Source organism: Leuresthes tenuis, unplaced genomic scaffold, assembly GCF_036924035.1.
Source record: "Leuresthes tenuis unplaced genomic scaffold, fLeuTen1.0.hap1 SCAF_19, whole genome shotgun sequence".
NCBI classification, from domain to species: Eukaryota; Metazoa; Chordata; class Actinopteri; order Atheriniformes; family Atherinopsidae; genus Leuresthes; species Leuresthes tenuis.
This window is the reverse complement of record NW_027325373.1, coordinates 30,194,772-30,221,586: the sequence shown is the minus strand read 5'-3', so window position 1 is coordinate 30,221,586 and position 26,815 is coordinate 30,194,772. Positions and strand designations below refer to the sequence as shown.

General features: G+C 41.3%; 1 protein-coding gene across 5 annotated transcripts; it reads left to right on the top strand.

Moving 5' to 3' along the window:
* The first annotated feature begins 5,519 nt into the window (after window positions 1-5,519).
* dennd1a (DENN/MADD domain containing 1A) lies at window positions 5,520-26,789 on the top strand. Of its 5 annotated transcripts, none has more exons than XM_072372418.1 (24): window positions 5,520-5,763; window positions 6,495-6,559; window positions 8,706-8,752; window positions 9,050-9,099; window positions 9,316-9,435; window positions 9,652-9,721; window positions 10,039-10,119; window positions 10,387-10,440; window positions 11,854-11,964; window positions 13,887-13,987; window positions 14,443-14,488; window positions 14,660-14,761; window positions 14,896-15,021; window positions 15,407-15,508; window positions 15,643-15,734; window positions 16,246-16,282; window positions 18,347-18,418; window positions 18,756-18,812; window positions 19,079-19,231; window positions 21,646-21,710; window positions 22,759-22,893; window positions 23,144-23,390; window positions 23,660-24,719; window positions 25,503-26,789. In XM_072372418.1, exons 1-23 carry the CDS (start codon window positions 5,747-5,749, stop codon window positions 24,692-24,694), a joined length of 2,985 nt encoding a protein of 994 aa, XP_072228519.1. In that variant the 5' UTR covers window positions 5,520-5,746; the 3' UTR covers window positions 24,695-24,719; window positions 25,503-26,789. The 5 variants fall into 5 exon arrangements, with proteins under 5 accessions (XP_072228519.1, XP_072228517.1, XP_072228518.1 ...); XM_072372416.1 differs by having other exon boundaries at window positions 5,521-5,763; window positions 19,079-19,246; XM_072372417.1 differs by lacking the exon at window positions 25,503-26,789 and having other exon boundaries at window positions 5,521-5,763; window positions 19,079-19,246; window positions 23,660-25,454.
* Window positions 26,790-26,815: the final 26 nt, after the last annotated feature.

Genomic DNA, 26,815 nt, shown 5'->3' with positions numbered 1-26,815 from the left:
GTCAAGATGTTTAAGTAAATAAAAATGTAAAAAAAATTTTTTTAAACAAACTGATGTGTGTGTGTGTAAATGTATATTTATAAATATATGTATTTAGACCGTGGATTGGGTGAATACTCGATTCTGATTGGCTGGAGAGTGTAGGTTAAAAAGTGTTCATTTACACCTAGGAAAGACATTCCGGTCAAATTGCCTGATGACAGTTCTAAATTATTGCGCCGGCTCAATCGCTAGTTGGTAACCATGACAACGGAGACTCAACGTTATTTCACAGTTTATTTATGAGGGATTTTATCTTTTCTTTTAACTTTTTACATTTTTGTTATCTCCCAATGTCCCAAGCAGTGATCGTTGCGATCCACAAACTTAAAATCTCCGTCCATCAAATGTCATGATGGACATTCCAACATCTCTTTCAAATTGTACAATTAAATGAAATGTAGCATTTCATTTGCGTTGTGGAGTTTGAAGAGAAAGAGACGACGTTTCGGTAAGTCTCTATTATTTATTCATCTCCTTACTCCACTTAAAAGAAAACTATATAAAACTGACAATAACTGACATCTCGTTTTCATGACAACAACTGTTGTCATGGAGACCAGAAATAGAACGTTATTTGTGTGTGCGTTCTAATTCATCGGTGTCACCACACAGCTCCCCCCAGAACACACATAATAACATCCCAAGTTGCAACATGCATAAACCAGCAGAAAAACAAACAAACAACAAAACAGTGTACATTGCAAAACCTCAAGTATACATGTTAGGCAATCTAACTTCCCTAACCCCATGACTATGCCTAATAGATTTTGGAGGTGAGGGAGGAACAGGTAAGGGTAAAAGCCTAACATCAGCAATAGGGTTGGGAGGGCGGCCGCGGCTGGCTGGGCGAGCCAGCTCAACTGCGTCATCCTGGAACACGTGAGCGGGTTTCAAACGATTCACCGAAACTCGGTCCTGACCAGTCCCTATCTCGATTAGAAAATACTTAGGCCCCGCTTCCAGCACATGAAAAGGACCATCATATGGGGACTGCAGGGGAGAACGGTGTGCATCATGGCGGATAAATACATATTTGGCCGACATAAGGTCCTTGGGAATGTATGATTGAGGAAGGCAGTGGTGCGCCGCCACAGGTGAGAAAACTCTGGCCTCGCTCTGTAACCCAGACCTCCTTGTGAAACTAGGGCCCAAACCCGGAGCACTAGAAAGGAACTCCCCTGGGACCCTCAAAGACTGACTTAGAACCAACTGAGCAGAGGAAGAGTGCAGGTCCTCCTTAGGAGCGGAGCGCAGGCCTAACAAAACCCATGGCAACCTGTCCACCCAGCTACTGTCAACTAAAGATGCACGGAGAGCAGCCTTCAAAGTACGATGAAACCGCTCGCACAGTCCGTTGGCTTGTGGGTTGTATGCAGTGGTCCGGTGAAGCTTGACCCCCAAGCTTCCAGCTACCGTGTTCCACAACTCAGAGGTAAACTGCGAGCCCCTATCAGATGTCAGGTCCAAAGGAACCCCGAACCGCGACACCCAGGAGTAGATGAAAGCCCGGGCAACCTCTGATGATGTTGTGGATGACAGGGGAACTGCCTCAGGCCACCGCGTGGTCCTGTCCACCATGGTCAGGATGTGAGTAAAACCTCGGGATGGGGGAAAAGGGCCGACTAGATCGACACGAACATGTTCAAAACGTCTCTCAAGAATCAGAAAGGGCCCTAAAGGAGCTTTAACGTGACATTGCACCTTTGCACGTTGGCATGCTATGCACGTAGAAGCCCAAGTTTTAACGTCCTTCCTGAGGCCGGTCCACACAAACTTGGCACCCACCAACTTAACTGAAGCTTTAACCCCAGGGTGTGACAGGGAGTCACATCAAAAACACGGCAGCGCCAAGCAGCCGGAACCACCGGGCGCGGCTTGTCCATTGAAACGTCACAAAGGACTGTCACACCGCCATTCTGAAAAGTGACATTTTCCAACCGCAAACTAGACTCGGCTGTGCGCAATCCCTGCACCTCCGAGTCCGTCAGCTGGTCCGCAGCCATCTCGGCATAATCCATTCCCAAATGGACAGTGGCAACCTGGGCACACGAGAGGCAGTCAGCAACCAAGTTGTCCTTCCCGGCAACATGCTGAATGTCAGTTGTAAATTCGGAAATAGCAGAAAGTTGCTGCTGCTGCCGCGCTGACCACGGTTCAGAGGTTTTGGCCATAGCAAACGTAAGGGGCTTGTGGTCAACAAAAGCGGTGAACTCTCGGCCTTCCAAGAGGAACCTGAAATGGCGTGTGGCGAGGAAAAGGGCCAACAGCTCTCTGTCAAAAGTGCTGTATTTTTTCTCTGATTCTCGCAACTTTCTGCTGATAAAGGCCGGGGGCTTCCAGGCCCCGTCTGCCCACTGCTCACAAACTGCTCCGACTGCATAATCAGAAGCATCAGAGGTTAGGGTGATAGGCGCTGCGGGGTTGGGATGGGTCAACAAGGCGGCGTCGGCAAGCGCTGTTTTAGCTTTGTCAAATGCCTGTAACCTCTCCGTGGTCCTCTCAATGTCCTGGTTACCCTTTTTGCCTTTTAATGCTTCATACAAAGGGTGCATAATGTGGGCAGCTCTAGGAATGAAACGGTTGTAAAAGTTAACCATGCCTAAAAACTCCTGAAGAGGTTTCACAGAGGAGGGGCGGGGTAAGGCTAAAACTGCTTCTACCTTGGTAGGGAGTGGCACAGCACCCTGCTGTGACACACTGTGACCCAGGAACTCAATCTCTGAAAACCCAAACTGACATTTAGCAGGATTCACAATTAATCCATGTGCAGTGAGGCGCTCAAACAATAGGCGGAGGTGTAACCTGTGCTCCTCCACTGAACTACTTGCCACCAGTATATCGTCCAGATAGACGAACAGGAAAGGCATATCCCTCAATACAGAGTCCATGAGCCGCTGAAACGTCTGCGCTGCCCCTTTCAGTCCAAACGGCATTCTCAAAAACTCGAATAGCCCAAAAGGAGTAATAACAGCAGTTTTGGGAATGTCCTGTGGATGGACCGGCACTTGATGGTAGCCCCTCACCAAATCGACCTTGGAGAAAACGACTGCCTCAGAGAAGTCTTGAATGTGTGGGATGGGGTATCTGTCATTAGTAGTAACATTGTTGAGGCGCCGGAAATCTCCACAAGGGCGCCAGCCCCCATCTGACTTTGGAACCATGTGTAACAGTGAAGCCCAGGCTGTTTGAGTGTCGCACAATGCCCAGCCGCTCCATGTAGGCAAACTCCTCTTTGGCGACAGCCAACTTAGCCGCATCCAAACGGCATGCAGGTCCGACAGTAGTTATATAATGCTCTACACCATGATTGGCTACAGCAGCAGAAAAAGTTGGTACAGTAAGGGCAGGAAATTCAGAGAGAAGACCTTGGTACATGTCCCCTGTGGCAAGCATATTTGCCAGAAGGGGCCCTGTCTTCCCCAGAGTACATGGGTAGGAATCAAAAGAAACAGCATCAATAACTCTCCTGTTAGATACATCCACTAACAGCCTGTAAGCACATAAAAAATCTGCGCCTAGAATGGGCACAGAAACAGCTGCTACAACAAATTCCCAGTTAAACTCATGCCCATTAAAACACACTGTCATGAACCTGGTACCAAAGGTGCGGATGGGAGTGCCGTTAGCCGCATCCAGCGGGGGTCCCTGTCCATGTCCCAAAGTGTCAGTAGAGGAAGGGGGCATGATGCTCCGCTGTGCTCCCGAATCCACTAGAAAACGTCGTCCTGACGCGCTGTCCTCAATGAAAAGCAGCCTTTCATCGTTGCCGGAACACACAGCTGCTAGTGAGCGCCGGCCTTCTCGTTTCCCGGCTGCTGAAAGGAACACGGTGGGACACAACGCCGGGCCTTCACCCCAAAGCGGCGGTGATAGAAGCACAGACTGCTCTCCCTCTTCCGGCGCTCCGTGACAGCAGCCACTTCCACAGAGTCGTCCTTATCATGCACGCATGGCAACAGGGCGTGCACTGAGAACTGTCTGGATGCCAGCAGAAGTCTGTCCGCTTCTTCGGCCAAACCTCTGTAATCTTTAGTGTGGATCAGGGGAGAGTTGGCCAGGACTGCGCGTACAGGAGGTGGAAGCTGGCGCAGGAACAGGTGGGTGAAAAGGAACGAAATATCACCAGAGCCAAGCAGTGGCAACATATTCTCCATCAGTTCCAAGGTCTGCTGTCCAACAAAACCAGTCAGAGACAACAGACGATCGGCCCGCTCCATATCTGAGAGTTGATACAGTTGCAGAAACTCTTTCTTCAGTGCTGCATACTTGTCGGCTTGAGGTGGGTGCCGGAGCAGTCCCATTAACCTGAGTGTGGTGGCCCAATCCAAAGCTGCGACGACGTGAAAATACTTCGTGTCGTCCCTGGTTATGCCGCGCAGATGAAACTGAGCCTCGGCGGGCTGGAACCATGGCTCTGGGTCGTGCTGCCAAAAGTCCGGTAGCTTAACCGTAGCTGCGAAAACAGGTGCTGTCATAGCGGCGAAAGACGAGGGTGCCTCTACCGACATATTTCAACCGTCGGGGTCACCAATATGGAGTTTGAAGAGAAAGAGACGACGGTTCGGTAAGTCTATTATTTATTCATCTCCTTACTCCACTTAAAATAAAACTATATAAAACTGACAATAACTGACATCTAGTTTTCATGACAACAACCGTTGTCATGGAGACCAGAAATAGAACGTTATTTGTGTGTTCTAATTAATCGGTGTCGCCACAGCGTTAATAGTTAAGTTACCTCTGGCATACTGCCATTTCCTGTCTTTCTGTCTTGCATACTTGGACTACTTGCTTGCTTTCCTTTCTACACATTTGATGATCAGAGTGAATTGTTGATAATATTTGCTGTAATAAAAACGATTTAGGAAACTATCTGTGGACTTTGATTCTTTTAAACAAAATTTCGCGTCATCCTCTGGACACACACAAGCGGTAAGTAGTGCACTGGCCTCCTCAAATGATACTTTGTATCACGTCACGTTAGGTTAAGCCATCGTCTCACTTCCCTTCACCGATCAACTGCTGCTGTCAGTCGCTCTGGCCACGTTGCATAGGGAGATATTAAATAGTCCGCTCAGCTGTGGCTTGTAACAAAACTGACGAAAAAACAACTCACGATTTTAACTCTAAAACACATTAAAGTATTAATGATTGATTGAATATTTCTTTCTTTCGTAAGTGACCATGGTAAAAGCGGGATAATGCCCTCCGAGGTGTTCATTATCAGAAATGAATGGACTTCGCGTCGGACGGTTCACGCTTCCGCGTCGTCCATTCATTTCTGATAATGGACACCTCGTATCATCGGGATACATATCGTATGCCTGGGTGAAAAAGTCAACTGGAATATAAAACGTCGAACCCGATGAGCCGTAGAATCTTTGAGAAACCCGACTATTGCTCCAGTAAAGTAACGGTCATTATACTGGATATCTGTCGAATTGGCCGCTATATTATCACATGACCAATCGTCACCTCTTCGCCGTATTGTGGAACCTGTAGTTTTTAAAACTTTTTTAAGCCTCTCAATCTGGCGCACTCGAACTACAAGTCCCAGTGTTTGTTGCGAGGTGGAACGTGACATACGCGTGCGTACGCTCCATGGCATTGAATATCTCTATGTGACAGGTAGGCTAGCATAAAACACATCACAGGACTGACGCACAGTTATCTGCTGCCAACTGCGCTGAGGCCACTAACAAAGATGGGGTCCCGAATCAAGTAAGAACGTTTGTGCCCTGCTTTACACAAGGCCGTACGCAGCCTGCTGTTGTGTTAGCTTTGTTCTCGACTGTCACTGGGAATTTAGAATGCAAGGCCCGGACTTGTTGCGACACTGGCTAAAAACATTGATGGTTCTCGATTCAGGGAACCCGAGAAACGGTGCATTTTAAAAGTGTTTTGAGCCTTATGACGTCAACTTGTATCCATAACTAAATGGAATATGGCAATACGTCATTTCGAAACACAAGTACTGATATCTGTAGGAACAGGGGTCAACGTCAATTTGAATTTGCTCTCAGTATTAACATGGTAACTGTCCGGTATCGTCCTAAACCGGATGCTAGTCTTTGGGACTGAGGCGTGGAATAGAAATGCCCCCCTGCTACTCTTCTGGCATCATGTAAACTTTGTGCAGAAATCTGTATTTAGGATTTGACCAACTTAGATGTTTCAGATTGTTTTGGTTGTGCCACTGAGATCTACCCGCACTGTAAGTTATTTGGAATGTATACGTGTGTACACACACATATACAGATCTATGTACTGTGTGTGTGTGTGTATATATATATATATATATACACACACACAGATTTTGGGTCTGGAAAAGGCCCTATGCAGCTAGATCTCTTTAAATCCCACATGCTATGACCCCACACAACTGGAGAAATTCACATAATGTTGAACATAGCTGGGTTTGTGACATTTAATTTTGTAATTTTCTGTTCCAGAGAGAATCCCAAGTCCACTTTTGAGGTATATTTGGAGGTAGTCCTTGTAGGCAAGCACAGCTCTGGTAAGTTCATGAAAGTAAGGCTAATTCTGGACTATATTAATATTCTTTCACATTTTCATAACAGCTTTTTAAAATCTGTTTCAAAGAACAGAAAAAGTTGTTCAGAAGCTTGCTCCAAATATTGCTGATTCAGAGAAAATGGATCTGTCTCATATGTGTCTTCATCACAGCAGCTGTATATTCAAATGTAAATTCAGTGGTTCGGCAAGTGATGTAATGCATAGGATTTACCACTATGAGCCATGTCCACAATAAGATGGATGCATTACCTCGCAGCAGGAAGGTTCCTGGTTTGAATCTCAGCTTGGTTCTTTTTGTGTGGAGTTTGCATTTTCTCCCTGTGTGTGCGTGGGATCTCTGGGTAACATGTTTTAGTTTAATTAGTGATTCCAAAATGAAGCAAGGCGTGATTGTGAGAGTGCAAGCTTGTCTCATTTGTCTCTGTGTGGACCTGTGAAGGACTGACCTCTCTAGGATGTACCCTGCTTTTCACCTGATGGCAGCTGGGATAGGCTTACCCCAACCCCCATTAAGTGGATATTCAAAATGGATGTTTTGTTCACAGTACAGAGTTAGTTCTTATCGGAATCTGTTCCTCTGTCTCATGTGTGAACTACAGCAGTGCTCTTCAGACTTTCTATATGTCTAGAATTCCTCCCAACAGTTTCATGTCGGGGAGTTTTGTGATAAAGCTAAAGCAAAAAAACTCCTGAAAGTTTTGTAATCTATGTTGAAAATGTGAGGAATCTGCCACAAAACACAAATGGTCTAGTTTTCTCCTTGCACTACGGTGGTGCCACACTAACAGCAGCCTGCTGCTGAGGCTCTGGACATTTTCTTTAGAGCCTTTTTTCTAATAAAATACTGTTTTTTTTCTTTGTTGTTGTTTTTTCTACCTAGTTTGTATCCTTTGCTGCTGGAAAGATTTCTGCTGGTAATTCTGATGCTTTTTTTTTTTTTACATCTGCTGTAATGCGTAACCATGGCAATGGAAAGTTGTTGACATTTGGGAGCAGCTGATTGAGCTTTCCAAATACCTGAAAAAAGATTCCAAATCCAGATGAGTCACAGAGAAGATATTAAGGAAACGGCAGGAACAAAACAAAGATAAAGAGGAGGAAGTTTGAACCTTTCCTTCCCATGATCATCATGGGAAATTTGAGATCATCAGCAGATTAAAAAAGATGAGATTGGAGCTCATCTCGGAAGTCTAAGGACAAAAAGAAGTGACTCTTCTAAATACTCATTATAATCAATGACTGTCCCCATCTAGACTTGGCGTGTATCTAAGGGCATGTTGTATTTCAGCTTTCAGACTTAAGTTGGATATTTAGGTCAAGCTAAGCCTTTTTTAACTAATGCAGATCTTTTTTTTTTTTTAAGACACAGTGTTGCAGGTCCTCAAAATGTCTGTTAGAATAGATCAGATAAATTCATAACCTTTTGTTTCATGTTTACACCCTTCCAATCAAATATAAGAATATACACTTCCTACAGTCTGAGGCACCAAAGACAAAATGATGCTGGGAACAGCCATCAGCATCAAACAAAGTGTTACAAACCCTACATCAGACCAGTTTTCACTGTGAACACCCTTTGGCCTACAAAAGCTCTTCAGTTCTCCTCAGGAAGCGCAGAGATTCCACAGTTCTTCTTTGGATTCACATTTGCTTTGCAATGTCCAACAAACGTCTGATCATTTCTTATAACTAGGACCTAAAGTCACACGGTGAAATATTTATTTTCTCTTCGTCACCAAAATATGCTCGGATGTTACGTCTGGCCGCCCAGCCAGGGTAAAGTTTGTTCCTTTAAATAATTTAAGTAATTTATTCTATTAACATGATCTACAGATTTGAACCATTTTTAAAAATATTTCTCTTTGACTCTCAGATAAGTGTTTGAATCAAACATTGAGTACTGCCTCATTATCGGGTCACATATGAAAACGGTTTGGTGCAGCTGGGTTAAAGCACCTCTTAATGGCTGCACACGGCGAAGAAGCTCGTTGACATTCAAAATGATCTAAAGTGCATTTGTTCATCCAGGTTGTAAATTCACCCGTTCAGCCTCGGCTGGTCGTACAGAACCACCACCACCCTTTTTAACGGAATTGACCCTTTGACTCATGTCTGTCCTCTTCCAGCAGGGCCGGAGGTACAAAGACAGTTCCCAGAGGACTATACAGACCAGGTCTGACACACAGAATGTCATGTTTACTTTTTCTGCCATGTCTCATCCTGCTAACAGTTAGTCTTTTTTATTTTTGAGCATTTTTCATGTCACATACTATTGATACAGCTCAAGTCTAGCATAGAGCTTTTGGTTTCCATCTTTTTAATAAATGTGGAAATATAATGAATCATTTTAATTGCATCTTATTGTCTCTTTTCTTTCTTCCACATTGCATTCTTTTCTCTCTACCTGTTTTGACTTTGTTCACTTTAATACAGTGCATGTACTTAATTATCCCTCATCTGTGTCTTACAGGAAACACTTCACACTGTGCCACAGTTTTGCTTCCCCTTCAGCATGGACAGGTATTCACACTCATAGGCCTTTTTCGCGTATCTGTTTCGACTTATCAGAGCAAAAATAACAACCTCATTAACCAGCCTCTGTCCCTACTTGATAATTCCCACATGCCAAAGACACGGGATCAGTCCCAACATTAGTGTGTGCATACACACATCTAGCTGGCATTGCTGAATCAGCTAAGTTCCTGCCCTCCCTTGTGAACCTTTCTCACCCTACAGCCTGACGGTCAACCAGGTGGGACAGAACTTCACATTTGTTTTGACTGACATTGAGAGTAAACAGAGATTTGGCTTCTGTCGCCTGTCTTCAGGTGCACACGCCTGCTATTGCATTCTCAGGTGAGTTTGTGAGCATGTGGTCAGCGTTTGTGTCTAGGTTCAGTTATTGTGTGAAAATGAAGTGTGTAGTGTTCACAGGGGGGTGATAAGAAAGCACTTTTAATCTGACTTTTGACGTAATTAATCTATGCATTGTACATAACACTTACAGCATTTTACTTTAACACTTTAAACTATTGTTTTTCATTTTTATTTATTTCTGTTTTGTCCCCTCAGTTACCTGCCCTGGTTCGAAGTCTTCTACAAGCTTCTCAATATCATTGCAGATTACACTGTCAAAGGCCAGGTGAGTAATGGGAGGTCACTAATCTTGCATCCAGATTTCTTGACTACAGCCAAGAAGTTCTTGGCAAGTCTCTGTATGTCATAACTAGTAATGTGTTTGCTCATAAGCTTCAAACTTCCTTTGTTTATGTGAAAATGTGATGTTTTCCACTGCATTTAATTGATCTTAGCTTTGAAGATGGAGGACATGTAATTTGTTTCATTTGTTGTATTTGTGTGCCTGACTGCACAGTAAATATTCTGTGCAGATTGTCTCCCTACCATTGAAAAGCTCTTCAATGACCCTTCCTTGGGTTTTCGGTTGTCTGAATATTTCAGGAAAGTCAGTGGCATGAGCTCCTGGCGTCACTACATTCACTCCCCTTACCTGAGCCTGGAGTTCCCGTTCATCTTGGAGTGGTGAGCCTAACTTCATAATATTACATCCAAAGGAACTCTATTTAAACCTGAAACACCACAAGAATCTGTTCTGTACACATAGAAAATTAGATTGACTGCTGAAAAGTTTACATTAGTTGGTTTCAGGTATGAAACCATAAGTCACAGCTAATTTACCTTTGTTATCCATCTTTATACAGTGATCAGTAAAAGAAGCACACATTCCTCGCTGTTACAGTGTGATGCATGCAGACCCTGACTGACTCTCTTTTTGCATCTTTTCTCCAGCATTCCTTCTTTACTGTGCCTGACACAAGCGAGCTCCCCAGTATACCTGAGAATGTGAGTGTTGTCATTTCTCTTATGCTGGAATTCAAATCTCAAAGTTCTTTTACTTTTATCCACGGAAGCGCTTACTACTCACACACTGGTTACACAGTAGTAGTTTACACTGCTAGTGTGTTTATGTGGCTATCAAAGGAGACATATTCTGTCCTTTTGTCACAAGTTGACACAATTTGAATGAAATGTCTGTGTGCTGGACAAAATGCTGCGCAGTTGCAGCACAACAGTTCCCTTTTCAGCCATGTCTTTACAGTTGTGTTCGTAGCAGGTGGTTTTGCTGGGTTCTTTGTGCCCCTGGATTCCAAACCCTCTCCTCAGGGGGCTGCGCTTCTTTGAAATCAGTTCTGCAGCTTAGTACTTCCATAGAAAAGTTTTACACAAATTCCAGTTTTTGGCAGTTAAGCTTGAGATACCATTTCACCAATGTTTAGATTTTGCAATAGCAGCTTCCAATGCTGCACTTCTTATGCATTCAGTAACAAATAGGCACAATTTCTAACTTCCATCTGTGAAAAAAAAGTCAGATTTCTCAGTAAGGATATAAGATATTACACAAAGTACTGGTAGAGCTCACTTCTTTTTTTTAGTTAAGTGCAGTGAATTACTTTAAAAAAAAAAAAAAACTTCCTACCTCTGAGGTACAGCAAATCCATCATTATGTAAAGATGTGGGTGGAGATAAAGGTTGTGAGGTTGGAAAGCTGGTACTATGATGTGACAGTACCCTGCAGTGATGAGCAGCGTGCTGATGACCAAGAGCGTGTTTTCAGACCAAGATAGCCTCAAACAAAGTGACAAAGCGAGGTTTTTTTGAGTTGTTGGTGACTTCAGACACTCAAATGGAACCCAAAGGGTTTTGTTTTCTGTAGTATGTCCCTTTTAGATTCATTTGAACACTTGGAGAAATACTTGTGGGATCAAATATAGGTGTTTGATTATTTGACAGCTGTAAGAGATGTACATTGATATATTTAGGTGGCATAATATGAGCTTGATTTATCATTAGATAATACATAATAGCTTTGATTGTATCAGTAACAAATGCAAACAAGCCTTTGCCACAGTAATCAACAATTTAGCAGCATTGCATGAAATGTGACCTTCCTATTACTGCATTACATACAGCGACAGCTCAGTGCAGGTCAGATGCAGAATGAATACATGTCAGAGACGGCTCTCTGTGAACAGGGGATGCTGGGTTTTATGCATCAAAGAAAATGTTCTGGTGCAGCCATCAGCATTGGAAATGAGCATTTTTCCAATTATATTTCACTAGATAGCTGTTTGAACTTGTGACCTGAATTAGATCTACTTTCTGAATGAATCAGTTTATACTCATACATTCATACTGCTTTTGCTGTCAAAACTAACTCTTGTTTATTTTTCTCTTCTTTTGTTTTGACCTTTGCAGAGAAACCTAACAGAGTACTTTGTAGCAGTAGATGTCAATAACATGCTTCATCTGTATGCTAGTATGCTTTATGAACGTCGAATCCTCATCTGCTGTAGCAAACTAAGCACTGTAAGTAGATCCCACCTCCTGTTTCCTTTCCCCTACAGCTCTGTTCATTTTTGGTCTCTTGAATGTTTCAGGAATAAACTGCTCTGTTGATTTCTGTTGTACCTTCTGAACTTTGGTAATGGTCCACCTGCACATCCCACTAGCTTTAGTTTGTTGCCCTGAAACACAGAGTTCCTTTATGAGCCACTCTGTTGTACTGGGTGATATGCTTCTTTATTACAAAAACTATGGACACCACAGACATTTAGAAACAAGCTCAGCACCTGCTTTACAGACAGATCCCTTTATTGCTGGGTTTGGTCTTTTCATGGGATCTGCTGACATATCAAATCATAGAGAAAATCACTAAATTGTCCTGTAAATATAGACTATGAGTCTCTGTCAATACAACGCAGGTACAACTTTATCCATGTGAAGCAAAGTAAGCTGGCAGCATTCAGTTAGGGTATCAACTGAAATACATCTGTTTAAATTTAGGACAAATGTAGGAGCTCTGAACTTTGGCAAAAATGATCAATTATATATTACTATTTCAGAGATGAGATGTCCGGTTGCCATAATGGTGGAAGAAAAACTTCAACTTTGATTAAAAAAACTGTTTCCACTCAGCCATTCTAAGTTTATTGAATAAAAACTAATAGAAACATTTAGTATATGTTAATATTAAACTATAAAGAGTAATAATGGGATGCAATGATACTGATGGATTTGTTTAATTCATCTCCCTTTTTACTGCTGCAGAGCATTGCTGTCAGTTTGCTACACATCCCTGAATGTGGGTAAAATAATTTGAGTGCAAATTGGCAGATAAGCATAAAATCTTACAATTTCAGCAGCTATAAAGAGTTTTTAAAAAAAATTCTAAATGTAGAATAATGTGGGGGGAAATCATTTAAAATGGATGATAATGATTAACCTACAGATAATCGCCAACAAAATCTTCATAGCCCTTCAGCTTTTTGGAGCGTTTCAATGAGATTCATTTTATTGTTCAGCAGCTTTACAATTTTTCCTAATTCTTATTAAGAGCATCAGTTTGACTGTAGCAGATAATTGCTTTTATAGGAAAAAGTCACTGCACCAGACGTCCTTAGCAGGATGCAGCAGAGGCCTCTGCTGTGAACACAGAGTAAAATATCAACAGAGAGACGATGCTCTCATAAAAACATACAGAACATGAATATTATACTTTGATCATTACTTGGGCACAAACATCACTCCAAATAAATGCAAACGTTGCTCTGCAGGAAATGCACTATTTGCTTTAAAACTCACCTTAAAGGAACAATTTATAGGATATAGGAAGAAATTGTGGCAAAATTATAGATCATGACCTAACAAATTGCCCTCTGCTTCTCTAGAGCTTGTTTTCGGTTTGTTCACTGTGGGCTACCGTGGAAACATGGCAGACTCTAAAGGCCTTTTGACGTATACCTTTCAAACCAAGACAGATGCACTATCATTGTGCAGTGGTATCATGTGTGAAAATACAGAAGTTTTCTGTCTATGAACCTTTGTTCACAATCCCGTCATCAGCCATGTCTAGTACAATGGAAACGTCAACCTATGTGATATTCAGACTGCATATATGAGTGTTCAAGAGGACATGAAAACTTGGAATTAATAAAACTATAAGGAGAGGAACTTGGTAGGCACACATTTTGGGCCCAAATTATTATTTCCTCTGCCTGACACCTTCTGAGCAATTAACTCAAACTCATTAGTTTTAGTTTTATTTAGTTTTATAATTTAGTTTTATAGTTCTTAATGATTCATACAGTGCACTTAATCTTCAAATTTTAATCTTTAATCAATCATTATTGTGATTATCATTATACAATATAATTCCATTTCATTTGGAAAGGTTTTTGAAATGATCACACATGAGAGATCACATGTTGTTGCCCTGATATTCTCCACAGTTAACGGCCTGTGTCCATGGATCTGCAGCCATGTTATATCCAATGCACTGGCAACATGTATACATTCCTGTCCTCCCTCAGCATCTGTTAGACTACTGCTGGTGAGTGTGTCGGCCATAATTCAAACTCCTGTTTGTAAAATAGAGTAAATACAGTAAAATACAGCTGCTCCAATTTAAAGGGCTATAAATGTCCTTTCTTTATACATATATTATTGATGTTTTTTTGTTATAATATTACAGCAGCTCAGTGGCTAGGGCTGTAATTCAGTGTTTACATGCCTTACAGTTGATAAATGGTGAAGGAAAAAATGCTATAAAAGCATGTAAAAGAACAGTTATGACTTTGCACTTCATTGATAGATTACAAGTGTTTGTGCCATTATTTTTTTTTTTTTTTTTTTAAGGAAAGGCATAGTGCTCGTCCAAGTCCAGGGACCAGATGCCTAAAACTGTAGTTTTATGATCTTTTTGCTGTGGTCAGGTACCATAACCTCTGAGTCATCTGACGCATAACTTTTAACCTTTTTGTCTTTTTTCTTTTTTTATTTGTAAAGCGCTCCAATGCCCTACCTTATTGGAGTACATTCCAGCCTGATGGAGGTACGTATTGAAAACTATATGGCATTCTTGAACTAATTAAATGGATACTTTAACTGAACCACTGTATGTATACTATCCTTTTTTCTTGGTACTAACAAAAAAATTCAGAGCAATGACTTTGTATTCTTAGTTATGTGTCACAATGCTATTTGTTCGCTCTGTTTCTTGTAGAGAGTTCGAGGGATGGCCCTGGATGATGTGGTAGTCCTAAATGTGGACACAAACACACTAGAAACCCCCTATGATGACCTCCAAAGTCTTCCGAATGATGTGGTGAGGAACTGCAGTCACTGACAGCTATTCAGTGTTTAGGAAAACCGCAATCAGGTGTCACCATTATCAGATAAAAATGAAGTCATAATTCTTTACAATTGTGTCCTAATAAGTGTGACTTGCTGTCCCAACAGGTTTCACCGTTAAAAAGTCGTCTGAAGAAAGTGTCAACAACAACAGGTGACGGTGTGGCTCGAGCCTTCCTCAAGAGTCAGGCTGCTCTTTTTGGCAGCTACAGGAGTGCCCTGCAGATTGAGTCGGTCAGTACATTTGTTGACCACAATGACATTGAGAGTAGGGAGCAGAACAGAGTGACTTTCTCTTTATTGGTCTAAACTTGCTACTAACAACTACAGTAAATGAAAGTCCTACTCTATTAATGCAGTAAAGTGTTTTTTTTTTTTTTTTTTATCCATTGACATCAGCTTGTGGATGTAATTTTTAGCAAAGTGTATGTTTTATTTAAAATAAATGTAATTTTCACTGCAGTTAGATAAGACTAACCTTGTTATAATTGCACCTTCAGTCACAGTAAGAGGTCGATCACACATTTATAAAAGATTTTAAAAGCTCAAACACCACTGAACTAGTGTTGAAAGTGTTAGATTGTCAGTGATGACAGTGTTGTGTTTTGCTTCATGGTAGGGAGAACCAATAACATTTAGTGAAGAAACCTTTATCAACCATCGCTCCAGTGCCATGAGACAGTTCCTTCAGAATGCCATTCAGCTGCAGCTCTTCAAGCAGGTACACACACACAGCCTTTAGCTTAACCTAACCTGAACCAGAAAAATATGGCTGGACAGCAGTACAAGCCCTTGCAGATGGCTATATTTCAGTCTTCCTCTTACAGCATTACACTTTTATGCTTCTGAATGCAGTTCATCGATGGCCGCTTGGACCTGCTAAACTCAGGGGAAGGTTTCAGTGACATCTTTGAGGAGGAGATCAGCATGGGTGAATATGCAGGCAAGTCAACAGTAATGTTTTGTTTCTTCTCATATAAAGTGCACCTATGCATTTAAAAGAGAACCCCCAAAAAATACAGTAAAAAAACGACTGTGGTGTTTGACGTCAAAACTAACAAACCATAAAAATGCCCATATCTTAACTCTCAGTCATAGAACCTAACCTGACCCTTGAGTAAGCACAAGGGTATAGAATTTAAGACTTTAGAACATGTCCTCAGGACTTGCAGTTTGAGCTCAAAACCTACCACAGATTAAAAAAGACCACCTGCTGACTTTGTGTAGATAAAAGTACTTTGATTATTATTGAGACATGAGGTTCAAATAGCAGTTTTCACAATTCAACACTGTTCCAGACATGAGATCAAAGAGAAAATGATAGGGTCAAAACACTGCTTTGTAGCAGTCAGGTCAGTAGCACACGACTGCAACTACTTGTTCAGTGGCGCACCGTGGGTGTGCAGTTTGTATGGAACATACTGACCATTAGGTGTTGTGACTTTCTCCGACAGGCAGCGATAAGACCTACCATCAGTGGCTGTTCACTGTGAAGGTGAGTAATTCAGAAACGCACAAATAGAATATGCTGATACATTTTTTTGCAAGTCTGCTTCTGCTTACACTTTTAGCCTCAAATTCATACTTCATAAGCTGCTGACTGTATTATCCTGGGTAACTATTGGACATCTTTCATTCATTCATTCATTCATTCATTCATTCATTCATTCATTCTGTCTTTCTTTTTCAACACCACCAGGGGGGTGTACTACACAAAAAGTGGCTTAGCAAACTGTATTAAGTTAAAAGATTGCTTTGGCTGAACTCATAACCTGCTCCAGAACAGTTTGAATTTGGAGTTTTGGTTGGAAAAAAAACATTAGCAAAAGACTTTTACTGGTTGTTATTCTGATGATATCCTAAACCGCAAAAACAAACTGAAACCAAGGAGATTACTGACGGTGTAACGATATTTAAAGAGCACAATTTACCTTTAACAAACACCAGATTCTTGAATAACTGACAACTAAATAACTGTCAATAATTCAGCTTTCTCTTGAAAAGTCGCTCACTGTGCCACATTTTGATGTTGATCAACTTTTTGGCATTTTTATTGGCCAAATTTAACCACAATACAATGTCTATTGGTGACATCTTTTCAGTATTTAATCCATAAAAGAACTGACCTATCATGGATTTTAATCTTGACTAAAAATTAGCCCTCCAGACTGGAACTTGGTGTTGAATTAACGTCTCAACTGAAGGAATATGTTAGAAATGCAAAACTTTGACCCAACAAAGAAGCTGCAGTTCTATTAAAACAGTGTAGGCTGTTACCATGGGAACCATACTTTGTTTTATACCATGTTTTTATATATATTCCCATTGCTGATATCTGATCTAACACACTGAAAATTAAATTAGTTCAGGTCGAAGAATCGATAAATGATTAATTGAGAAAATTGAACTTCTATGTTGACATCACGGAATCAGCTGATCGACACTTGCATTGGTAAGATTGTTCTGCAATACCGACTCTCCCTTACAAACACAGCACATTTCTTCTCTGTACTACCTCTCTTGCTGGCTCCGATACTTAAATAACCCTTAATCAATGCTGTAATTCCATTCTGTTTCTGCCTCTGTGAATGAAAATTCTTAATTCCCCATCTTGAAGTCTCGGTCAACTCCTTAGTTTTACTTCTGGAAGGTCTGCAAGACGACTAACGATATAATTAACATAACATATAGTTTTGATGTACGGTTCATGCATAAATGATTTGCTTCTGAATATAACACTGCAGTCTCAGCATGCTACCATTGGGGCCTCAGACCATGTCCATTTACCACATGAAAACACTGAAATCAAAGTAAATTTAAGGTCCCTTCAAAGTTTAGTCCCTCCCAGGTTTTCTAACAAGTTCCACACTTGTTCACTGTGAGAGTTTCATTGAGTTCAGAGGACTGATGTCAACTCTCTGAGAACGTGAGTCTTTGTGATCTTGACCTAACTTGCTTTAGTCATTTTTCTCTTGTGAAAGCTAGCCTTTCTTCACTTGTGCTTCAGGACAGTAAAACGTTTACACCCAGAAAATAGTTTCTTTGACATGTTTTCACTGATTGCTGTCTGATTATTTTCATGAGGCAGCAGCTGTGCCTAATCTTTCGTTGGCATGTAAACATTCTTGATACAATGATTTAGAAATATAGCCAGCCTTCTTTGCTTTTGACTGACACCTACTGTGAGACTATAGAGAATTTGAAGGTATGTCAAAGCATGTTGTATGAGCTGTTCTCAGCCGAAACTACCATTAAAGACTAGTGGGAAATGAATAATTCATCCTGTTACTTTGGACACTGCTTTTTTGCACAATGCTATTTTTGAGAAAACATCCTGGTGGTTTGTCCGCTATTTGTGTGGAGTCACACTCGGCTAGTAGGTGATTGCATGTAGTTTTTCAAAAGAATTCTGACGGAAGTGTCCTGGACCAAAGTATTTTTCAAGTTTATGCAACTAAAGGTTACACTACATTGACCTTTTGAGATTTCTAAATTGTCAGACCCTAATGTGTGACTTGCATGTCTGCCTCTAATTGGTTTGCAAATGTTTTCTTTCCAGAAAGGGGGTGGGGCTATCTTCCAAACTGTGAAGACGAAGGCAAACCCAGCAATGAAGACCGTTTACAAGTTTGTAAGCACTTCCCCATTTAAAACCAGACAATGAACCATTAGCTGGAAATGCATGTAAAGTTTATGGTTTCGTTCGCTTTGTTCCTACCGTTTCTCAGGCAACTGTCTGACAAATGAGTCTGTAACAAAAGATATCATTAAAAGCAGAATATTATGGTGTTCTACAGTTACACCCTGTACTTTTATTCTGATGATTTTCACCATGTGAATGTGATTCATCACTTAATGATTGCCTGCTCTTTCCTCACCTTCCTCTCATTTTGAGATACACAAGTTATTTGTTGATGAGTTGCAAAAACAATGAAGATGGCAGTGATCTGGTTATGTTTGTTCAACAGGCAAAGGACCATGCTAAAATGCGCATCAAGGAAGTCAAAAGCCGGTTGAAACAGAGGGTATGTAGCTCTACACCGCTAAAACATTATTCTTGGGTCTTTTTAGCTGGGATATTGCTTTAAATCATTACCCCTAATAGCAAAGGTTGTAACCATTCTTGTTTTTTCTTTACAAAAAAAAATCCTTAACACTGCCTTGCCTTAACTGAACCCATGGGCCTCCCCAGCCAAGACGTGCAGCTTCCCTCCCCATCTCCCTTCCCTTGCAGTACCATCACTCCTTTCTCCCAGATCACCCTCCACCTCCCTGTGTTCCCCTTTCGCAGGAGCAGACAGAGAATGGCTTCTCTACTGCAGGGTCAGCGGTCATCGACAATGACAGTATGGTGGGATTTGCCTCCTCCGCTGGTGCAGTAACCAATGAGAGGCCACTGCGGACCTGGGATGACCATAGGCCAATCACTGTGCACTTTGGACAGGTGGGCCTAAATGAGGTGAGATGGGGGCAAGAAGAAAAAGGGGTTTTGAGGAAGTTCACTTAGCTACAATGAGAACATGTGCAGATTGAATAAGGATTGAGTAATAGATCCGTATAAAGCATTTGGCTGTATAAACAGTCAGTGGGTCTACATGATGAGATTAACTGGATTATAGCTATAGTTGGGTTATGCTCCTTATCTGAGGGTAATTATCCTCGGATATATAGTGGTGAATGAATCGATTCACTGGCACAAAGCATGTCATACCCCGGTACGATAGGTGGCGCTGTACCCATTCAGCTATTGCTAATAGAGCCACTTCCTGTTGACGTCTTCACCACCAACAACAACAAACTCAGGTATTCAAGAAAGATGGCGAACGCAGAGCGAGATGAAGCTGCGTCCCTCTACATCTGTGATGAGCTGGTTATGGCACAGACGATGCACAACGGCGTATTCTCCATCGTGTTGTTTGTTTCTTTCTGACGCCGACGACAACAACAGAAATATCGTCTCCTTCCACTTCCGGGTGACGATCGGAAGAAAAAATCTGGAGCATGCGCAGAACGCTCTGCAATCGAATCAAGTTATCCCGGGGTCTTGATTTGATCGCAAGTAACCCAATCCGATTCGATTTCTTGTCGGATTAAGCTTGTCACATGAACTGAATAACTCAATCTTATTGTAATTTAGCCATTAATCCGATCCGATGGCCCGCCTGTAACCGCACTGACCAAGAGACTGGACAAAATCATCAAGAAGGCTGGCTCTGCACTTGGTCTCAGGTTGGAGTCTTTTAAGAGCGTGGTGGAGAGGAGGACACGGAATAAGCTGTTGTCCATTATGGATAATAATTAGCACCCTCTCCATCACACCGTGGTCAGACAGCGGAGCACTTTCTCACACAGGCTGCTTCAGCTCCACTGTCCAAGGAACAGATACAGGAAATCATTCCTGCCACATGCCATCACACTGTTTAATAAAAGCTGAAAGCACTGGTCATTATTCTCTATATGCACTTCAGATATATTTTCTGTTAAACATACTGCTCATTTATACATATGTTCAATAACTGCTACTGGTACACTTTAATACTGCACAACTGCACATTTTGTTATATATAGACGATATTTTTTTACTTGAATCTTATTTTGTAATTACTAATTTAAAGGTTGAATTTTATACTTTTATTTACACTACTACTTAATAGAAGGTGCTTTATGATTCCTGCTAATGATAAGAAATGTCCCAGTTTGGGGTGAATAAAGTACTTCTATTCTATTCTATTCTATAATGGTGTGGGGAGGCATTTGTTTAGAGGGCCGCACAGCCCTCCATGTGCTAGTCAGAGGTACCCTGACTGCCATTAGTTACCCATTGTGAGACCCAATGCTGGCACAGTGGGCCCTGGGTTCCTTCTGATGCATGACAATGCTAGGCCTCATTTGGCTGAATGTGTCAGCAGTTCCTGCATGATGAAGGCATTGATGCTATGGACTGGCCTGCCCGTTCCCCACACCTGAAGCCAATCGAGCACATCTGGGACATCATGTCTCGTTCCATCTATCAAGACCACGTTGCACCAGGAGTTGACTGATGCTTTAATCCGGGTCTGGGCGGAGTTCCCTCAGGAGAACATCCGCCGCCTCATCAGGAGCATGCCCAGGCGTTGTAGGGAGGTCATACAGGGACGTGGAGGCCACACACACCACTGAGCCTCATTTTGACTTGTCTTGAGGAATTTCCACTGAAGTTGGATCAGCCTGTAATGTGATTTTCCACTTTTATTTTGAGTATGATTCCAAATCCAGACCTCCATGGGATAATAATTTAGATTTGCAGTGATCATTTTTGTTATTTTGTTCTCAACGCATTCCACTATATAATGAATAACGATTTTTAACTGGAATATTTCATTCACTGAGATCTAGGAAGTGTTATTTTAGTGTTCCCTTTATTTTTTTGAGCAGTGTATGTTATCAGACTTCCCTCTTAATCAATAGCGAAGCTCAGTGTAGTAAATATTAATTTAACAGCCTCTTATTTTCATTTTTACACTTAAAATAAAACACCTCACCTGCAGCATCATAACAGCTGTCCTAAACTCATTTATTTCTGTGACCTGATGTCAAAATGAAAGGTGTGAGTGAAAATGTGTCTGTAGTTTTGTTGTCATGTTCTTCTTAAGGCCACATCCTCTTCAGCAGTCACAGTTTCCCTGTTTCCCTTCAGTAATTCAGTGCTTGGTTATTTGCTTACAGTTACTTTGCAGCATTGACATTGGGACTCTTTCATATAGTCGGCTATGATTTTTCACTTCAATTACATAAAGGGTTTCCAAGCACTTGTCACATTCCTGTTGGTCACCGTAGGTATTCACTCAGTTTTTAAATCTTCTTTATTCATTACTACAGGCTCGGCCTCCGACGCTATTGAAGAGACCAAGCAGCAATGTGAGTCTGGAAAGCAGCTCTGACCAGTAAGCCTGTCTTTGTTAAATACACTGAATACCTTCATACACAAGCTGAATGACAAATGACATTTACATATTTTGATTGCTGGTTCCTGAACTATGAGTCCAAATTAATCGGTAAGTTAATTAATTGATTCATAGATAAATAAATGCGCATAACAGTCTTTGTTTTAGAACACAGAGCAAGGCATGTGATGTAGTAGCCCTCTGGCTACAGTTATTAAGTAATAAATCTTCTCTTACTGACTGTACTGTAGAGTAACGTTAGTCAGTTACTGTTCATACTCAATTATTCAGCTAACGTATGATATAAAGGCTTTTATATTTCATTTCCATGCAGTAATGTTACTCAGTTTTTCTGATTTTTAATATTACTGAAGAGAATTGGACTGTATTGAAAGTGTTTTCATTCTCTCTTGAAAATGCTTTGGTATTTTGTTGTGAATGGGAGTTGTATGAATAGTCCAAATTGAATTAAAATTCGGTTCACGCTGCTGCATTTCCTGATAGTGTTATCATAACCTCATTTCTTTCATTTAACAGATTTACAAAATAGGATAGCTGTGACAACCTCTGGTTATTTTCATGAACGAGGACTCTCGATTTAATCGTTGATTAACATAAGAAGTGTGAAAATTGCTTGGATTTTACTGCCTTTCCTAGTATGTGAGAATCAGTTTTGTGACCGAAGAGCAAATCTAACTGAGGTTGGAGCATCATTCTTTTTTTACTGCTCAGAGAAAGTGAAGTGAAAGTTTCTGTCCTCTTGCAGGATTATGAGCACACAGTTTTCAAAGTTTCACATTTTCCTTAAGCATTGACAGACATTTACAGACTAGTCATCTGACCACAGTGTGTCCTCGACTAATTCACATGAATATTTATTGTAGTCTACCCAATGTACAGTAACACACTAACACTGTAATTGAATGAAGCCTGAAATTCTTATCATTTCAAATCTTCAGCTTTCCTTTTCCATATTTTCCCATTCTTTCCTGTCCCTTTTTAATGGACTAATAATGTTTGTAAGCTGTGAATTTTCTGTTTTCTGTAGCTCTATCCGTCCTACTCGTCACTACACAATCTTTCTCTCTGAGGATTCATCTGGGGACGAGCTGCAATATGACGACTCCATCTCTGGCTTTCCTGACAGTTTTCTCTTCGCTGTCCCTTTTGATTGGTCACCTTTGTACGCATCTCTCTGATTGCTTTTGCATTGATTTCTCTGCCTTTCTCCTTTTTTTCTAATGAATTTATCTTTGCTCATGTGTATGGTCAGGGAAAGGGAATTTTGGAATCAGATTTTGATTAGAGAGCATAGTTTTGATGTACAAAAGACACTGATGGATTGGTTTGGATCAGTGGTTTGATAGTTGATCAGACCTTGTTTTTTGTTTTGTTTGGTTTTTTTAACCAAAAGTCCATTACTTTTCCTGCAGGCCACAGCCGTACCGCTCCCTAAAAGAAGTGGAGTTGATAGAAGGGGATGACACAGGTTTAGGAGCTGAAAGCCACACTGCCCCTCCCAGTCCAGTTACTGAAAAGTTCTCCAATATCAACCTGCTGGGGGATATTTTCGGCTGTCAAGACGAGCCTGACAGCCAACAAATCACCCTGGCAAAAAGTCTGGAAGACCTTAGAACTCCCAAAGATTCTGAGGAACTACAAACCAAGTTCAGCTACCAGGTCAGACTAGTTAGAGTGGTGACTGCAACCTTTTTTTTTTTTTTTTAAGACCTTTAGAGCATTCACTTTAACTAATTCAAGTCTTCACTACATTCATGTTAGGGAACGTGTTTTCCTCAAGTTCCCAAACATAACATTGTGAATGCAATGCTGTTGTTAATTAATGATAAAAATGATTAAGCACATAGGATTAGGTGGGCTAACTGTAGAAACACAATCATCTGCTGGAATGGTACTTTTAAATCCGGATTTCTTATTTGTGCTTGCAGCGGATGGACCTGAGTGTCAGTGAAAACACACGAACGCTTCCAGGCCTCAAGCTCTCCAACCCTTACAACAAGCTTTGGAGTACAGGACAGGACAAACCAGTCTTACCTGTTTTAATGCCCACTGCCTGTGAAAGACCTCTGCAGACAGAAGCCCCCTCCCCAGGCTGTGAAACCTCTACCACAGCCCTCAACCCTTCGGACCCGTCCTCGCCTGGCAACATTACTATTCCTCGTCCTCTTGGAAGGAAGACACCTGAGCTTGGTACTGTCCTAGCACCCCCTGTGGCCCAGTTGCTCTCTAAACCTGCAGGATTTGCTGAGGGAAGGACTACATTGGGGGGACAAGAGTTCAGGCAAGCTCTGAGCATGACCACCGATGAAGACCTACTGAGACCCACCAAGGATGCTGAGGACAGTAACGATCTGATAAGTCTTCTTGATCCTCTTAAGAACTCAGCACAGATTAATATTGACACTGTACCAACTGACAGGGTTGAAATAAGTACATCATCTACTTGCAGACCAACATTACCACCCAGACCCCATCCACAGGGCTTGCCTCCTTTCAGTCTTCATCCTCACATATCACTGAATCCTTTTGCACAGTCTCGTCAGCACTACTCACCAACTCTAAGTGGAAATCCCTTCAATGCAGTCTATGGGCCTCCACCGGGCTCTCTATTAAACACTCCATCCCAGCTACAGTCCATCTCTACACTATCGGGCCTATACAGACAGTATTCACCTGGTAGTTCCACTTTGCCACTTGCCTATGGAGTAACCCCGTCAGCCTTTCCCTCGTCTGTCACCTCCCTGCCTCACACCTCTGACAGCAGTCATGCACTCTCCAGCCTGGCAGACTCCACATCTGTCTTCAGCACACCCATGAACACACAGGGAAGGCTGTTTCAGGCCCAGGGAGACAGCCAGAAAATTCAGGATCCGTTTGGGGACCTGTTGAGTATGGCCAAACCAGTTACACCACAGAAAAAGAAGGTGGAGGACCTTCGGAGGAAGTGGGAAACATTTGACTAAACCTGAACAGTATATATGCACAAAGGTACCCCCTCCTGTCACTACTCTATCAGAATTTTCTTTTGTTGTCATAATGATGCATCACCTCTGATACTGCCTGCTCTGCTTATGCAGTTGACAACTAGAGAAGAATATCAGTTTAAGACGTCCTTATACTCAATTCTAAAATGACATATGCACTCTAACATAATGCTGATGAATGATATAGAATAGATGGCATCCGTGGTTGTTTTTCCTTAACTTAAGTTAAAAGTTATGTTCTTAATTGTGATGGTATTGTCCACCAGAGACAGTAAATCCAGTACACAGTATATTGTCTAATTATCTAGTTATTCAGAATGCCACTGTCAACATGACAAATGAAAAGTGTGCAAAATATTTCTGATGTGGCAAATTTGGAGAACAGTGCAAGTGCTTGTTTGAGGAGAATCTGAGTTCCCTCAGTGATACACGTGTGAGCAACACATACAGGATGATACTGGAAAACTTGTGCAGTTGATTATTGTTCCCGTGATGTGGAGGTACCCATCTGTCTCGTTGCAGAACATGCACGGTAGTGACCACTTTGAAGGTACCAGAAGTCTCATCCAACATTAAATCATGTCACACTTCAAACAGAATAACACTGGTGTCAGCAAATCAACTAGGAAAAAGATTTTATAGAGCATAAAAGGTTTCTAATCAGCTTATTTATTGAAATGTTGCATTTGTGTGTAATTAAATGTATTATGAATTATATTAAAACAATTCTAAAACATAATTATCTTCTAATTTAGATAAGTTTTAATATAATGTTTTGTGATTTTAGCATTTCAGCGCGTCTGTAATAACAGAATTTTCTGCTACCATTGTGCACAGAGAGACGGTTCTACAAATTAATCAGAGATGATGGATCATATTCTGCTACAGAAAGTCCTGATCCAGTAGGCAGGAATAGTGACACCCCCCCACTCCACTCTTTCCCAACACCAACAGGCTGCTGACCAGTGACATAAAGGAGTGTGTGTGTAGAGAACAGATGGAGGATGTGGGCTGCCACCTCAACACTTGAATTCCCTGTGGAAGATTTCTGTAAATCAGGATATTTTGTGTTGTTTCATTCGCCTGCCATTCTGCCTAGGAAATCCTACGCAAATCCAGCCTTGTTCCAAGAGATTCCATTCCAACAGTTCTGTGTTGCTTCTCACTAACAAATTATATTAACTGCTCCCTCTTGTGTCATTTGTTTTCAGTGCTACCACATTTCCATACTGTTCAGTTTAGATCAGATTCAGCTTCATAAATAACACACTATACTTTCTGAAACAATGCATAGGTCCCATTCACAGCAAGACATGGCTTATTGTTGTCAAATCCTACAATGAGGCGGTATTATCAGTAGCTAATCTGCTGTACTTTACATCCTAACAAAGTGATCATGCTGTAGATACAAATGTGGTGCATCTCAATCATGCAGTTCATCTGCTTTGTGTGTGTGTGTGTGTGTGTGTGCGCGCGCGCATGTGTTAAGTGTTGCTTTTCTGTTGACCTTCATAAGGAATTCTATTTTGTCTCCCTGTGACCTGTGAAAAATTTGCCCCACCATTTTTAAAGAAGACATTTTAAGCAAACACACAAACCAACAGTAGACTAATGTCCCTAAAATTATTTTAAATATTTCTGTGTAATTAAACATATTAAGATTTTGAAAAGCTTTATTGGATGATCTGGTATTTTAAAGGATCCTTTGGCATTCTGCTCCAGATACCTTATGTAAATTTAATAATACACTGACCTGTCAGGGCATTGACCCTCTAAGTGTCCCAGAGTGGATGGTACACTGGAGTTGACAATAACTCCTTTTGGCCTTGTAAATTGTGGGCTGGGCTCTCACTGGAGAGATTGAGCTTGCTTCCACTGTGCTTGAGAATTGAGAGGGGGTTGATTATACAAATTTATATGAAAAATTATTTAGCAAGTGTCAAAGTAATGTCCACCTGAAGGGTTCAGGTTTTCTCAGCAGAACAAGGCGAGCAGCGTTCCTCACTTTACAAATGATTTAATTTGATTACATGAGTTTATTAAATTACAAATACACTTTGAAGACGAAAAGACCTGGATGACATCTAATTATCTGCTTTT

What these genes read in the sequence shown, in the direction of transcription:
- dennd1a (XM_072372416.1), top strand. An exon ending in AGTGGCTGTTCACTGTGAAG is followed by an intron (nt 16,283 to 18,346) that starts GTGAGTAATTCA and finishes TTTTCTTTCCAG; the next exon opens with AAAGGGGGTGGGGCTATCTT. An exon ending in AAACCAAGTTCAGCTACCAG is followed by an intron (nt 23,391 to 23,659) that starts GTCAGACTAGTT and finishes TTGTGCTTGCAG; the next exon opens with CGGATGGACCTGAGTGTCAG.